The 12,612-nt window shown below is 42.8% G+C and overlaps 1 protein-coding gene across 3 annotated transcripts; it reads right to left on the bottom strand.

The window, feature by feature from the left end:
• Positions 1-4,929: 4,929 nt before the first annotated feature.
• On the bottom strand, positions 4,930-11,333 carry LOC137246483 (cell division cycle 5-related protein-like). 3 transcript variants are annotated; one of them, XM_067777580.1, is made up of 5 exons: positions 11,211-11,333; positions 10,942-11,149; positions 10,765-10,882; positions 6,181-6,565; positions 4,930-6,121 (listed from the first exon to the last, which is right to left on the bottom strand). In XM_067777580.1, exons 1-3 carry the CDS (start codon positions 11,253-11,255, stop codon positions 10,869-10,871), a joined length of 267 nt encoding a protein of 88 aa, XP_067633681.1. In that variant the 5' UTR covers positions 11,256-11,333; the 3' UTR covers positions 4,930-6,121; positions 6,181-6,565; positions 10,765-10,868. The 3 variants fall into 3 exon arrangements, with proteins under 3 accessions (XP_067633681.1, XP_067633680.1, XP_067633679.1); XM_067777579.1 differs by having other exon boundaries at positions 10,765-10,898; XM_067777578.1 differs by lacking the exon at positions 10,765-10,882.
• Between the last annotated feature and the right edge of the window lie 1,279 nt (positions 11,334-12,612).

The raw sequence follows: 12,612 nt of genomic DNA on the forward strand, positions 1-12,612 counted from the left end.
CTCAACAATCCGATGCTGGTGAAAGAACTCGTTGACAAATTACCTAATCATCACAAGCTGGCTTGGGCAATGCACCCGCGTGACGGTGCACCACACATACAACAATTTAGCGAATGGCTTTATCGTATTTCCGAAGCAGCATCAACCGTAGTATCACCTGCCGTCATTTACAAAACAAGCTCAGTTAATACACCCAGCAGCAACAATGACATACAACCAAAAACCGATGCACAGCATAACCATGCTCAGGGTCGGTCAAAGCAGTATATGTCGGAATGTTTCGCGTGCAATGCTACTGATCACTACGCTGCGCTTTGCTCAACATTCAAAGACTTGCCAGTAAATGAAAGGTGGTCTATGGTAAGAAGGGAAAAGGCATGTTATCGCTGCTTGAAGACTCACCGCAAAGGCTGTTTCTCGAAAAAGGGTTGTGGTACGAACGGTTGCACACAAAAACATCATCCACTTCTGCATAGTGGCGGCAATGAAAATGCAATTAAGGCAGAAAACGACCAGGTCATTGTAAGCACACATCGTGCCGATAACAACAGCAGACAGTTCTTTCGTATAATGCCAGTGAAACTGCATGCGGCAGGTAAGACAATCGAAGTGTTCGCGTTTCTGGACGAAGGGTCGTCTGTGACACTCATCGATGAGTCAACATTAAAAAGGCTCGGCATGAACGGCGTACCAGCACCAATATGTCTACAGTGGACGAGTGAAACTACGCGCAGCGAAAGCACATCGGTGCGAGCGTCAATACAAATATCCACAACAGATAACAGACTGCTTTGGATAAATAACGTACATACAATAAAAAATCTGGCTCTACCGAAACAATCGATGAACGCAAGCGAGCTGCGTCGCGCCTACCCTTATTTAAGGGACATACCTTTACCATCTTACGATGATGTTTAACCAATGTTGCTTATAGAAGCCGACAATTGGAAAATCGCTGTACCTCGAAAAATACGCGAAGGTCGTCGTCACGAGCAAATCGCATCTAAGTGTTGGTTAGGGTGGAGCATCCAAGGCGCTTCGACCGCAGCAACATATGTAACCATGCATCATTGTGAATGCAAATGGCAAGAATTACACGACGTCGTTAAAGAAAGCTTCAGCTTGGACGCCGTGAAACAACAAAATATAATGTCAAGCGACGACAAACGAGCTATTGAGATGCTGGACCAAACGTGCGCTAAAGTAAATTGGCATTTCGAAGTCGGCCTGTTATGGCGCTACGAGGACTACAGCCTGCCCGAGAGCTACAACAACGCACTTCAGCGTCTCAACTGTTTAAAGGCTAAAATTAAACGCGAGCCGTCACTGTACGAAAAAATCGATAACCAAATCCACAATTTAATACAAAAGAATTACGCGTTTCAACTCTCGGAGGCCGACATGGCTATTAACAATAAGCACGTCTGGTATCTACCGATTTTCATAGCAACAAATCCGAACAAGCCTAATAAAATCAGACTAGTGGGGGATGCGGCAGCGAAGTCGCATGGTACGTCATTGAATGATCATTTACTCACGGGACCAGATCTGCTACAATCTCTTATCGAAATTCTACTGAGGTTCAGAGTGGGAAAGGTGGCAATATCCGCCGACATCGCTGAAATGTTCCATAGGATAAATATTCGCGAAGAGGACGTGCACGCACAACGTTTTTTGTGGTTCGACCAAATCAGCGGTCAAACAAGCGCATATGTCATGAGAGCCATGACATTTGGCATAAACTGCGGTCCATGCATTGCTCACTACGTCCGAAACAAAAATGCCGAAGAGAAACGCCAGAGGTATCCCAGAGCATACGAGGCAATCCGAAACGCACACTATGTTGATGATTACATAGATAGCACCGAAAACGAAGAAGCCGCATTTGCGGTGGCAGACGAAGTTCGCACTGTTCATCGCGCTGGTGGATTTGACCTGAGACACTGGGCTTCGAACTCGTCTAAAGTCCTTCGACAGCTTTCAAATATTGACCCAGCAGAACAAGTCCCAGTACAATTCGGAATAACGACATTTTTAAGTATATTTTCAGGTTCGCACGGCTGCGTAGAGATGTCTTAGCGGAGCAGGCCGTTCCAACAAAACGTGAGGTTCTGCAGGTCCTCATGTCCATCTTCGACCCGTTGGGGCTGGTCACTTGTTACACAGTAGGTCTGAAAATACTTTTACAGCGCGTGTGGCGAGTTAATATTGGGACGAAGAGCTCTCTGAGGAGCTTGCCGAAGGTTGGCGACATTGGAAGCGTACGCTGTTTTAATACAAGCAGTCGAAATTCCGAGGTGCTATTCAGAACAATTTCATGATGGGGCGCGTGTAGAATTGCATACGTTCGTTGATGCAAGCGAGTACGCTTACGCAGCGACTTGCTACTTAAGAGTAGCGCAAGAAGATATTGTCGATCTTTCGTTAGTGGCTGCGAAAAGCAAGGTCGCCCCTCTAAAACCTCTTTCCATTCCTCGTATGGAATTACAAGCTGCGTTAATCGGCCTACGCTTGTCTCAATGTGCGCAAACTCAACATACAAAACGTCACATATTGGTCAGATTCGAGGACGGTTTTACAATGGTTGAAGATGGACCCACGCAAATTTCAACAATTCGTTATGCATCGTATTGACGAGATACTTGAAAACTCAGACGTCAGGCAGTGGCGATGGGTCCCAACGAAATTTAATGTGGCAGACGCAGCAACCAAGGTCAGCAGTCCAGTGCCAATTACACAGTGGTTGCACGGTCCCGATTTTCTACGGAAGGCGAGCTTTGAATGGCCCGAATTCGAGTGCACCATCACTGATGACGTCGATATGAGCGAGTTGCGGAAACATGTATATGCAGTGAGCAAAGTTCCATCTATACCGATAAACGTTAAATATTTTTCCGACTGGCGCAGGCCGCCGCCACATTTATCTTATACATTGCCAAGCTAAGAGCTCCTGGACACAACTACGTCAAGCCGAACACAATTACGCCAGAGATGATCCAGAGCGCAGAAAATCTTCTCATCAAGCAATTGCAGCTTGAATCATTCTCACCTGAGATCAGTGCATTATGTGCTAAGCAACCACTAAGCAAACGAAGTCGATTGTCTGGGCTAAACGCTTACCTGGACAATAATGGAGTAATGCGCATACAAGGTAAGTACTTTATTGGATTACTTTAAAGTTTGGGCGGCGCGAGTTAGAGCAGAATCATTTAATAGACTTACCGAAAGTGTGTTAATTATTGCTTTTTTTATCCAATTAATGAATTGAAATTACAAAAATTTTCCACCGCTGTTCTCTCGATGCTCAATAAAAAATGGCGGATTCGCAGAAAATTTGTTTGCATGCAACAATGACGTATTTTGCTATCCCTATAAATATAATAGGGGCGAGAGAGCACGATACGTTGTGGGAAAGCAAAATTTGTTAGCATGCTATTTCATTTGCATAATTTTTCATTCCAAATCGTCACCCCTGTCAAAAATTCGTGTGGCTGTGTGCGTTTTTGGTCACAGGATTTTTGCAGGGTTACCATATATGTTGCCGTCAAAACCAGGCCTTATCGTTCGATCACGATGGCAACCCCCCCGCGCACAATAATATTTCTTCTGTTGCTACAATCTGTTCGTTCGTACATTTTTTGCACTTGCTCGTGCATACATATATACGTATCCGGGTTTAATACATGTTTTCCTGGCAATTATTACATTTTTTCAAGCTAACGGTAACACTAGTCGGTATCCACACCATAAAACAATGCTGAAGAAAAATTCATTGAAATAGTAGCGGCAAAGAAATTTTGGCATGTGGCGTCACATTAGAATCAAAGTCAACAATGCATCAGAAGAAAATCTATAAGAATTAAAATTATTGATTTTAGGAGTTGGGTGCAAAAAAGGATCAAGGTGCGAAGATTCCTCAAATAGGGAGAAGAGTTCCAGTCTGAAACTGATAATGGTAAAGGTTAAAAGTAGGATATGTCCCTGTAAAAACGACCCACGTCATCTGACTAGTAATTTACGGTCATTGTAGTAGTCATATTCATAGTCACATTTGCATGAGCGAAAGTAGATTTTTGACCAAATATTATGTTTCGTTTCTATTAATGGGATCGTGCCGTGTGGCTGTGTGCGTTTTTGGTGACACGATTTTTGCAGGGGTATCAGCTGTGCGTTCACAGCTACCATTGTGAGTGATAACTAAGTGTGATATCTTCTGCATAGACGTCAAAATTCCAAAGTGATTGGATCACCTGATTTGTATTTGACTATCGCTGTCTCACCCGCTGAAGATAGGCGCCGCCATATTGAACACCCTGTCAAAACGCTAAAAAGTAGCCATATTGAACATCCTGTCAGGCATTTGACAGATCAGATATCACACTTAGTTATCATTCACAATGACAGCTACGCTCACCCATGGCTCAACTATATGGTTGGCTCATCTCATCAGCTGATTTTACTTGTTTCATTTCCCTGGAGTAGGGATTGTGAAAAGGAGACAGGAAACTGAAACAAACACATTGACAACATTTGAAAAGCTGCTAAGTCTTATCCCTGCAAAAACGCTCCACGTCATTTTACTAGTCATTTTACGGTCATTGTGACTTTCTGCAGCGGTTATATTCATAGTCATTTTTGCATGGGCGGATTAGGTTTTGTGACCAAATTTTCCATTTCGTTCCTATTAATGTGATAGTGCATTCCGCTCCCACCTATGGGATGTGAGCATAGAACTGTGCTGCTCACACACGTCACAATGCTCGTCAAATGGCGGTCATTTTTCCGTCATTTCACTCTACATTTTCGAGTAATTTGACAATCAATTTTACTGCGGTTTTACCATTTATATAACCGCCATATAACGTGAATTTTACCTGCAGATTTACTTTACCTGGAGCAGCCATATGAATAAAATATGAACCAAAAAAATTGAATTTTCAATATTTATTATTTTCAATATTATTATATATGTACATGAAATTGGAACTTATATTAATCCAGTTCATATAAAACAGAAGAACTTTAATAATAAATAAACTCGCTTAATTGGTTTTTGTTTTCCAATTGAAATCTCTTCTAAGCGAGCAAAAAAATAATATTAAGCTTTAGAAAAAACTCCACTTATTTGAATACTCTACAACTTAAAGCTTAGTAGAAATTCAGATCAAGAATATTCAAAGGTGTCGTGGATCCGATTGCTGTCGTAATTGAAGAACTTAAAAATGTACGACTATTAATTGAGTCAGACTTATTATTGTTCTAAATCTAATCATTCAAGCAATAATTCTGCAACCCTTAGCAGGAGTATTGATTGGTTTCAAATCTAATTCCGACAGCAATCGTATCACATCCCTTATTATATATGTACGTGATATAGCAACTTAAATTAATACAATTGATATAAAGAAAAGTAAGTACTTTAATAATAACATAAACTCTCTTAATTGGTTTTTGTTTTCCAACTGAAATCTTTTCTAAGCGAGCAGAAAATAATTTTAAGCTTTAGAAGAAACTCCAATTATTTGAATAATCTACAACTTAAAGCTTAGTAGAAATTCAGATTAGGTTTACTCTTTTTTCAGATCAAGAATATTCAAAGGTGTCGTGGAATCCGATTGTTGTCGTAATGGATGAACTTAAAAATGTACGACTTGTAATTAAGTCAGACTTATTATTGTTCTAAATCTAATTATTCAAGCAATAATTCTACAACCCTTAGCAGGAGTATTGATTGGTTTCAAATCTAATTCCGACAGCAATCGTATCACATCCCTTATTATATATGTACGTGATATTGCAACTTAAATTAATACTGTTGATATAAAGAAAAGTAAATACTTTAATAATAAATAAACTCTCTTAATTGGTTTTTGTTTTCCAATTGAAATCTTTTCCTGTGCAAGCAAATCGCTAACCTGTGTTGGCAAAAGATATGATTATACTGTCTTCGATAGATAGTCGGACGAGCCGTTACTCGGCGAAGTAGAGATGACCGTTGTGTCGGTGGCAGCTGTTACAACAGCAGTTTCTAACTTTACACCATCCGTACAGTGTGATGAATGCTTCACTGGCTTTTCCAATTGCTTGGCGCCAGCAATTTTTGCTGTTTGTAAAGCTTTAGCTGTAATGCAAATATTTAGATGGGTTAAAGTGGTTTTCGTATGTTATTCAACAACTCACCCTATACCATCATCACAGCCTCCTCATCGATTTTGAATATGTGTACTGTTTCAGTATTCAGACCCAGTTCGTTTGGTGCAATATTTTCGATTTGATGAATATGTATACTATCCGTTAGGCAGACAATTAGGTGCAATCGATTCATTCATATACTGTGGGTATTTGAGCCGCAGACGCAATGGCAGATATTTTGATCCTTTTTGAAGTGTAACATTTGTAAACAGTTGGGTTTCTCTGCTGTCACCATCACCACTAGAGAGTTATTGAAGAAACGCTCGACCAAGATAATATGTGAGATTTACACGCATAGATTTCTTCCACCTTTTCACAGTTATTGATGGAGAAAATGCGAAAGCCATATTTACCATCCAATACCGAAATAGAACTGTAGAGGAAGAAACATTTTATAAAATTTAATAAAATCAAAAAATGATAGTTGTGCTAAAATGGGGTAACGTATTGTATGTTAAAGTATAGCGAAGTCTCAGCGGCTTTGTCCTGGTGAAAATTGAGTTTGAATAGGTTTTATTCTTCATTCTTAGAAACATGTACGAAGGTACCTGGTAAGATATTTAAAATCCTCAACGCTTTTTTTGCTATAACTTAAAAAAACTCATATTCAAACTTCTGCTTAACTTCTACATATCAATAGCTACCTTTACCACCAGGAGCTACTATTGCTTCTACGCCTATGCTATTGTTTCCTACATCGATGAGCTTTGTAATAAAATAAACAGCTATCTCCCCAATCTCTCCAGTTTTGTCGCCTCGCGAAACCTGATATTTTCACCAACCAAATCATCGGTGACCTTATTTAAAACATGACCGCGCCAAATGTCGACCATATGGCATTACCCTACCGACTGTCTTACACCCTAAAATTTTGGGTGTGACTTTCGATCAGGATCTACATCTTGGAGAGCATGCACTAGCAATTGTAACGAAAATCGCCGTTGTGTGAGGGCTTAGCCGATCTCCATAGCGCCCGACTATGAGGAGGAGCTGTTTAGGACTGGCATCTACGCCGTTTCGCCTCATAGGAGGGCGGCGGGATGTCGGTGACCAAGAACTGCCAACCCCCTAATCCAGGGTGTTATGCGGACCGTGCCTATTGGACGATTTGTAGCCAGGGGATAAATTCGGCTGTATTCGAACGGTGCCTTCCCGATACCGGACCACCTCGGGAAGTATTGATGGCCTTACCACAGTAAGGGGCGCTGCTGTGGCTGACGGTTCTTTCCCCGTATATAATACTGGACCGCTGAGCCCGCCTTGTCGGGCTGGTGGTCGTATGACCAAGGTGAACGACTCATTACCTAATTTTCATAAGGACGATGATAAGAAGAGGACTGAACCGCAAGCCAAGGACGACAAATACGCGTTAAGCGATGCGTCGGACTCGGGAGCGAGAGTAGTGCTAATTCAATGAACTCCGTGTTGGAGAAGCACACAAATGAAAAAGGAGTAGAAGAGTGGAGAAGGGTACGGAGCAGAGAGCTCTCTCGAAGTACCGTGCAGTACTAAGAATTGTACAACGCCTGGGAGCAGTGGTGGACCCAACAGAAGAGGAGATTGAGCGCTTGGCATGGGCTCATGAGGCGGTAGAAGTAGGTCGAAGGCAGTTCAAAAGGTTTGCTGCGAGAAACCCTCGGTTCTGCAACCGGTATGAGTTTGAAGAAGCGTCGAATGGCAGAATGAAAAGGCAACGTTCGGCGGAAGACGACAAGCCTGCTTTAAAGAGGCAGAAAGGGCCCAGTCCCAGAGTCGCGACGCAGGGCAGTCCCATAGAAAAGACAAGTAGGCCCAAAGCTGTAAGACAGATGGGCCCCATTAGCGAGGTAGCAACTACCTCGAAGGCTGCGAGTCAGAGGGAAGTTCCAACTATGGAAGTAGGAGATAAGCCAAAGGGAGATAACGCTAAGACCCCGACTTTCTCGGAGGTGCTAGAGGGAGCTAAGACTCCGGTTTTCTCGGAGGTGCCAAAGAGAAATAACACTAAGCGCCGGCTTTTCCCGAGAAGATGAGTGATGTGGCAAAGCAGTCACTGACTGTGGCGCTGGTTGATCGTAGCAGTCCTTTCGAACAGATGACTAGTGAAAGGTGGAGATCTATAGAAAAGGAGCTTATTAGCTTAATGCTTAAGATGATGCGGGAATAACCAAGTAAGCTCCTTCCAACCTTTGATTCGGGGGATGGTATAATGGTATGAAGAAGATAGCGTGCGACAACATCGCGAGCTTGCGGTGGCTGGAGGAAGTGGTTCCAAACCTCCAAAGGCAGGGCACGAACGCGCGTTTTGAGATGGTGGATAAAGCGCAAATCCCCAAGGTACCAAAAGTTAAGGTATGGATACCATGCGTGATGAAGTCGGAGGATACACTGCGACTTTTGCAGAATCAGAATCCGATCATACCGACACAGGATTGGAAGGTACTTACTGTATCTCGGCCTACGGAGGAAGGTCAGTGATACATATTCCAAATAAACAAGCAGGCGGAGGATATATTGTACGCGCAGCTTGGAAAAATATCCTTAGGTACAGGCAAAATTTATATGCGACTCAGGAAAAGAAGTCGCGGGTATTAAAGTCCTAACACGCTGGACGTGGGCGAAGTCGAAAAGGACCTCAAAAGCCTGAGGGAAAAAAGACAGGTGGAGGTAGCCCACGTCACCCCGAATGTGTTAGAAGGGGACCAACAGCCAGATGGTGCTGTGAGTCGCACAGAGGAACACCCGGCACAACAGGTACAAGAGGCTGAAGGGGGCTTCGAACACTCTAAACCAAAAGGGCTAGGGGAGGACGACGACGTCACGATGAAGGTGCTGGAGGGGGACAAGCAGCCCATTGGTGCTGCGAGTCCTACAGATAAACCTCCAACACAGTAAAGTGGCGTCGAGCGAACTCCTCCTCCTAACGCGCTGATCCAGGAGCCGTGGCTTCCATCGGGAGGAAAGGTTTCTGGACTTAGCGCGCGCGGATTTGGCGTTTACTATGCGCAAACGGAAGGACGGGTGCGAGCTGTAGTAATGGTAAGGAAACAGCTGCATTCATATATGCTACCTAATTACACTACTGAGGATCTCGTATTGGTGGTGAAATCGCCGGGCTCAGATGGTACATGTCCGGCCAAGCTACAAGTTTCAAGTAGGGCGGTCGTGGGATGGCTTAAAATAATATTCGATGGGTGCATAAACTGAATCATGTACCGCACTCTTGGAGAACTGCTCGTGTAGCTTTCCTACCAAAGGTGGGGAAGATCGGTCACGTGTATCCCAAAGATTATAGACCCAATAGCTTAACATAATTTCTGCTCAAAACCTTTGAGAGGCTGATAGATGTGTACATAAAGTCCAACGTGGATGAAAAGCTGCTCTCCACAACACAACATGCGTACACCAAAGGCAAGTCAGTAGACACCGCATTGCATAATAGCCAGCATAGAAAAAGCCTGGAATATAAGGAATATGCTCTAGAAGTCTTCTTAAGCATTGCCGGGGCTTTCTAAATGGGCGATTATTGATGGTCTTCATTACGTTAAAGTACATCCAGCCTTACCCAGACGGATCGACTGCATGTTAAACTGCAGTAAGATTACATCGCAATGGGGATTGTACGCAGCCACGAAATTAGTGGACAGGGGCACTCCGCAGGGTGCTATCACCTCTGCTGTGGACGCTGGTCATTAACCAACTGCTTAGGGGATTCTACGAGGGACCAGAAAAACTTACGGTTTACGCAGATGACGTTGCATATGGTCTTGTTTACAAAGAGGTACAAGGTCCCTAATTGGACCAGGCCTAAGTTAGGAGGGGCGACCCTACGGGAGAAACCTTGCACAAAATATCTAGGAATGATCCTAGACAGTAAGCTGTCATGGAAGCTCAACGTGGAGGAGAGGGTGAGGAAGGCTTCAACGGCACTTTATGCATGTAAAAGAATGCAAAAGAACTGGCATATACGATCAGAAGGAACTCGATGACGATGCCTCAAAACTAACAACCAAAAGCAATAATTATCATTTCACTGACACAAATTTTATAGTTTTTTTTCGGGATTTGGACACAATGTTGTTGTTGTTTTTGTAGCGATAAGGTTGCTCCCCGAAAGCTTTGGGGAGTGTTATCGATGTGATGGTCCTTTAGCCGGATACAGATCCGGGACGCTCCGGTAACACAGCACCATTAAAGTGCCAGCCCGACCATCTCGGCAACGATTTATGTGGCCACATTAAACCTTCAGGCCATCCATCCCTGGCCCCCTAACCCGCTGGGGGGTATGTGGACACAATCTTTTCATTATATTACTTAACAATTTAAAGGCTTCATTCTGTATTGCGAACGATAGGTCAGACGAACGATTCGCTTCCAAACGATTTCGTCTAGCAATGGTATTCTCTATCATTTTCGTTCGGTCTTTACCTTTCTAACAAACAGGAAGGCAAAAGTAATTGTCAAGTGATAAGTTGCAATTGTTTAACATAGTGCAAATACACTAGCGATTCGTCTCTGATCCGCATCGAAAGTTCGTTTCGTAATAGAGAATGAGGCCCTAAGATTTTTTTTTCAATTTGTATTTTGACTTACCAGCAACAACAGAATCATGTTTAATTGTACGCCGCACAAGCATTATAGCATCATGTAACGAAGCTCAGTTTCTTCCAAAAATTTTTCAACACTCCCACGTAAAATCAATGTACTTGTTCTAGCATTAACGCAACCTTTAAATAATTATAAACTATAAAAATGAAATTAATGCCAAACCTTGGAAAATGTTGAAACGTTCACCACCAACAAAATGCAAAAACTTGTCATCCTCCTCCCGTGACCATTTTGTCTTCTTTATGCTAGGATCAAGCCATTCGTACCAGCGTGCCTTACATTGCTTGGCAGATTTGCGGTGCAGCAGTGATGCAATACGTGACCACTGGTTTTTGCCATATTTCATTACAGCTGCTTTGAGGATTTCATCCTGAAAGTTATCAATTTAGTTAATAAACGGCCAAGAGTAACCAGTCGCGTCAAATGCTTACCTCAGTGTTTCTCCACACACCACCTTTTATCATAATTCGCGGCATGATGCTATATAATTGTGAATTCTTTCGATGAGCACAAAAATCAAATCAAAAATTTTTGTCGAAATAAACAGCAACAAGTAAGGAAGGCTAAGTTCGGGTGTAACCGAACATTACATACTCAGTTGAGAGCTATGGAGACAAAATAAGGAAAATCACCATGTAGGAAAATGAACCTAGGGTAACCCTGGAATGTGGTTGTATGACATGTGTATCAAATGGAAGGTATTAAAGAGTATTTTAAGAGAGAGTAGGCCATAGTTCTATGGATGGACGCCATTTAGGGATATCGCCATAAAGGTGGACCAGGGCTGACTCTAGAATTTGTTTGTACGATATGGGTATCAAATGAAAGGTATTACGGAGCATTTTAAGAGGGAGTGTGCCTTAGGTCTATCGGTGGACGCCTTTTCGAGATATCGCCATTAAGGTGGACCAGGGGTGACTCTAGAATGTGTTTGTACGATATGGGTATCAAATGAAAGGTGGTAATGAGTATTTTAAAAGGGAATGGGCTTTAGTTCTATAGGTGAACGCCTTTTCGAGAAATCGCCATAAAGGTGGACCAGGGGTGACTCTAGAATATGTTTGTACGATATGGGTATCAAATGAAAGCTGTTAATGAGTATTTTGAAATGGAGTGATCCTTAGTTCCATAGGTGGACGACGTTTCGAGATATCGCCATAAAGGTGGACCAGGGGTGTCTCTAGAATATGTTTGTACGATATGGGAATCAAATGAAAGGTGTTACTGAGCATTTTAAGAGGGAGTGGGCATTAGTTCTATAGGTGGACGCCTTTTCGAGATATCGCCATTAGGGTGGGCCAGGGGTGACTCTAGAATGTTTGTACGATATGGGTATCAAACGAAAAGTGTTACTGAGCATTTTAAGAGGGAGTGGGCATTAGGTCTATAGGTGGACGCCTTTTCGAAATGTCGCCATTAGGGTGGGCCAGGGGTGACTCTAGAATGTGTTTGTATGATATGGGTATCAAATGAAAGATGGTAATGAGTATTTTAAAAGGGAGTAATCCTTAGTTCTATAGGTGGACGCCTTTTCGAGATATCGCCATAAAGGTGGACCAGGGCTGACTCTAGAATTTGTTTGTACGATATGGGTATCAAATGAAAGGTATTACTGAGCATTTTAAGAGGGAGTGTGCCTTAGGTCTATCGGTGGACGCCTTTTCGAGATATCGCCATTAAGGTGGACCAGGGGTGACTCTAGAATGTGTTTGTACGATATGGGTATCAAATGAAAGGTGGTAATGAGTATTTTAAAAGGGAATGGGCTTTAGTTCTATAGGTGAACGCCTTTTCGAGAAATCGCCATAAAGGTGGACCAGGGGTGACTCTAGA

The sequence above is a fragment of the Eurosta solidaginis genome, chromosome 3, assembly GCF_040869045.1.
Source record: "Eurosta solidaginis isolate ZX-2024a chromosome 3, ASM4086904v1, whole genome shotgun sequence".
Classification (NCBI taxonomy): domain Eukaryota; kingdom Metazoa; phylum Arthropoda; class Insecta; order Diptera; family Tephritidae; genus Eurosta; species Eurosta solidaginis.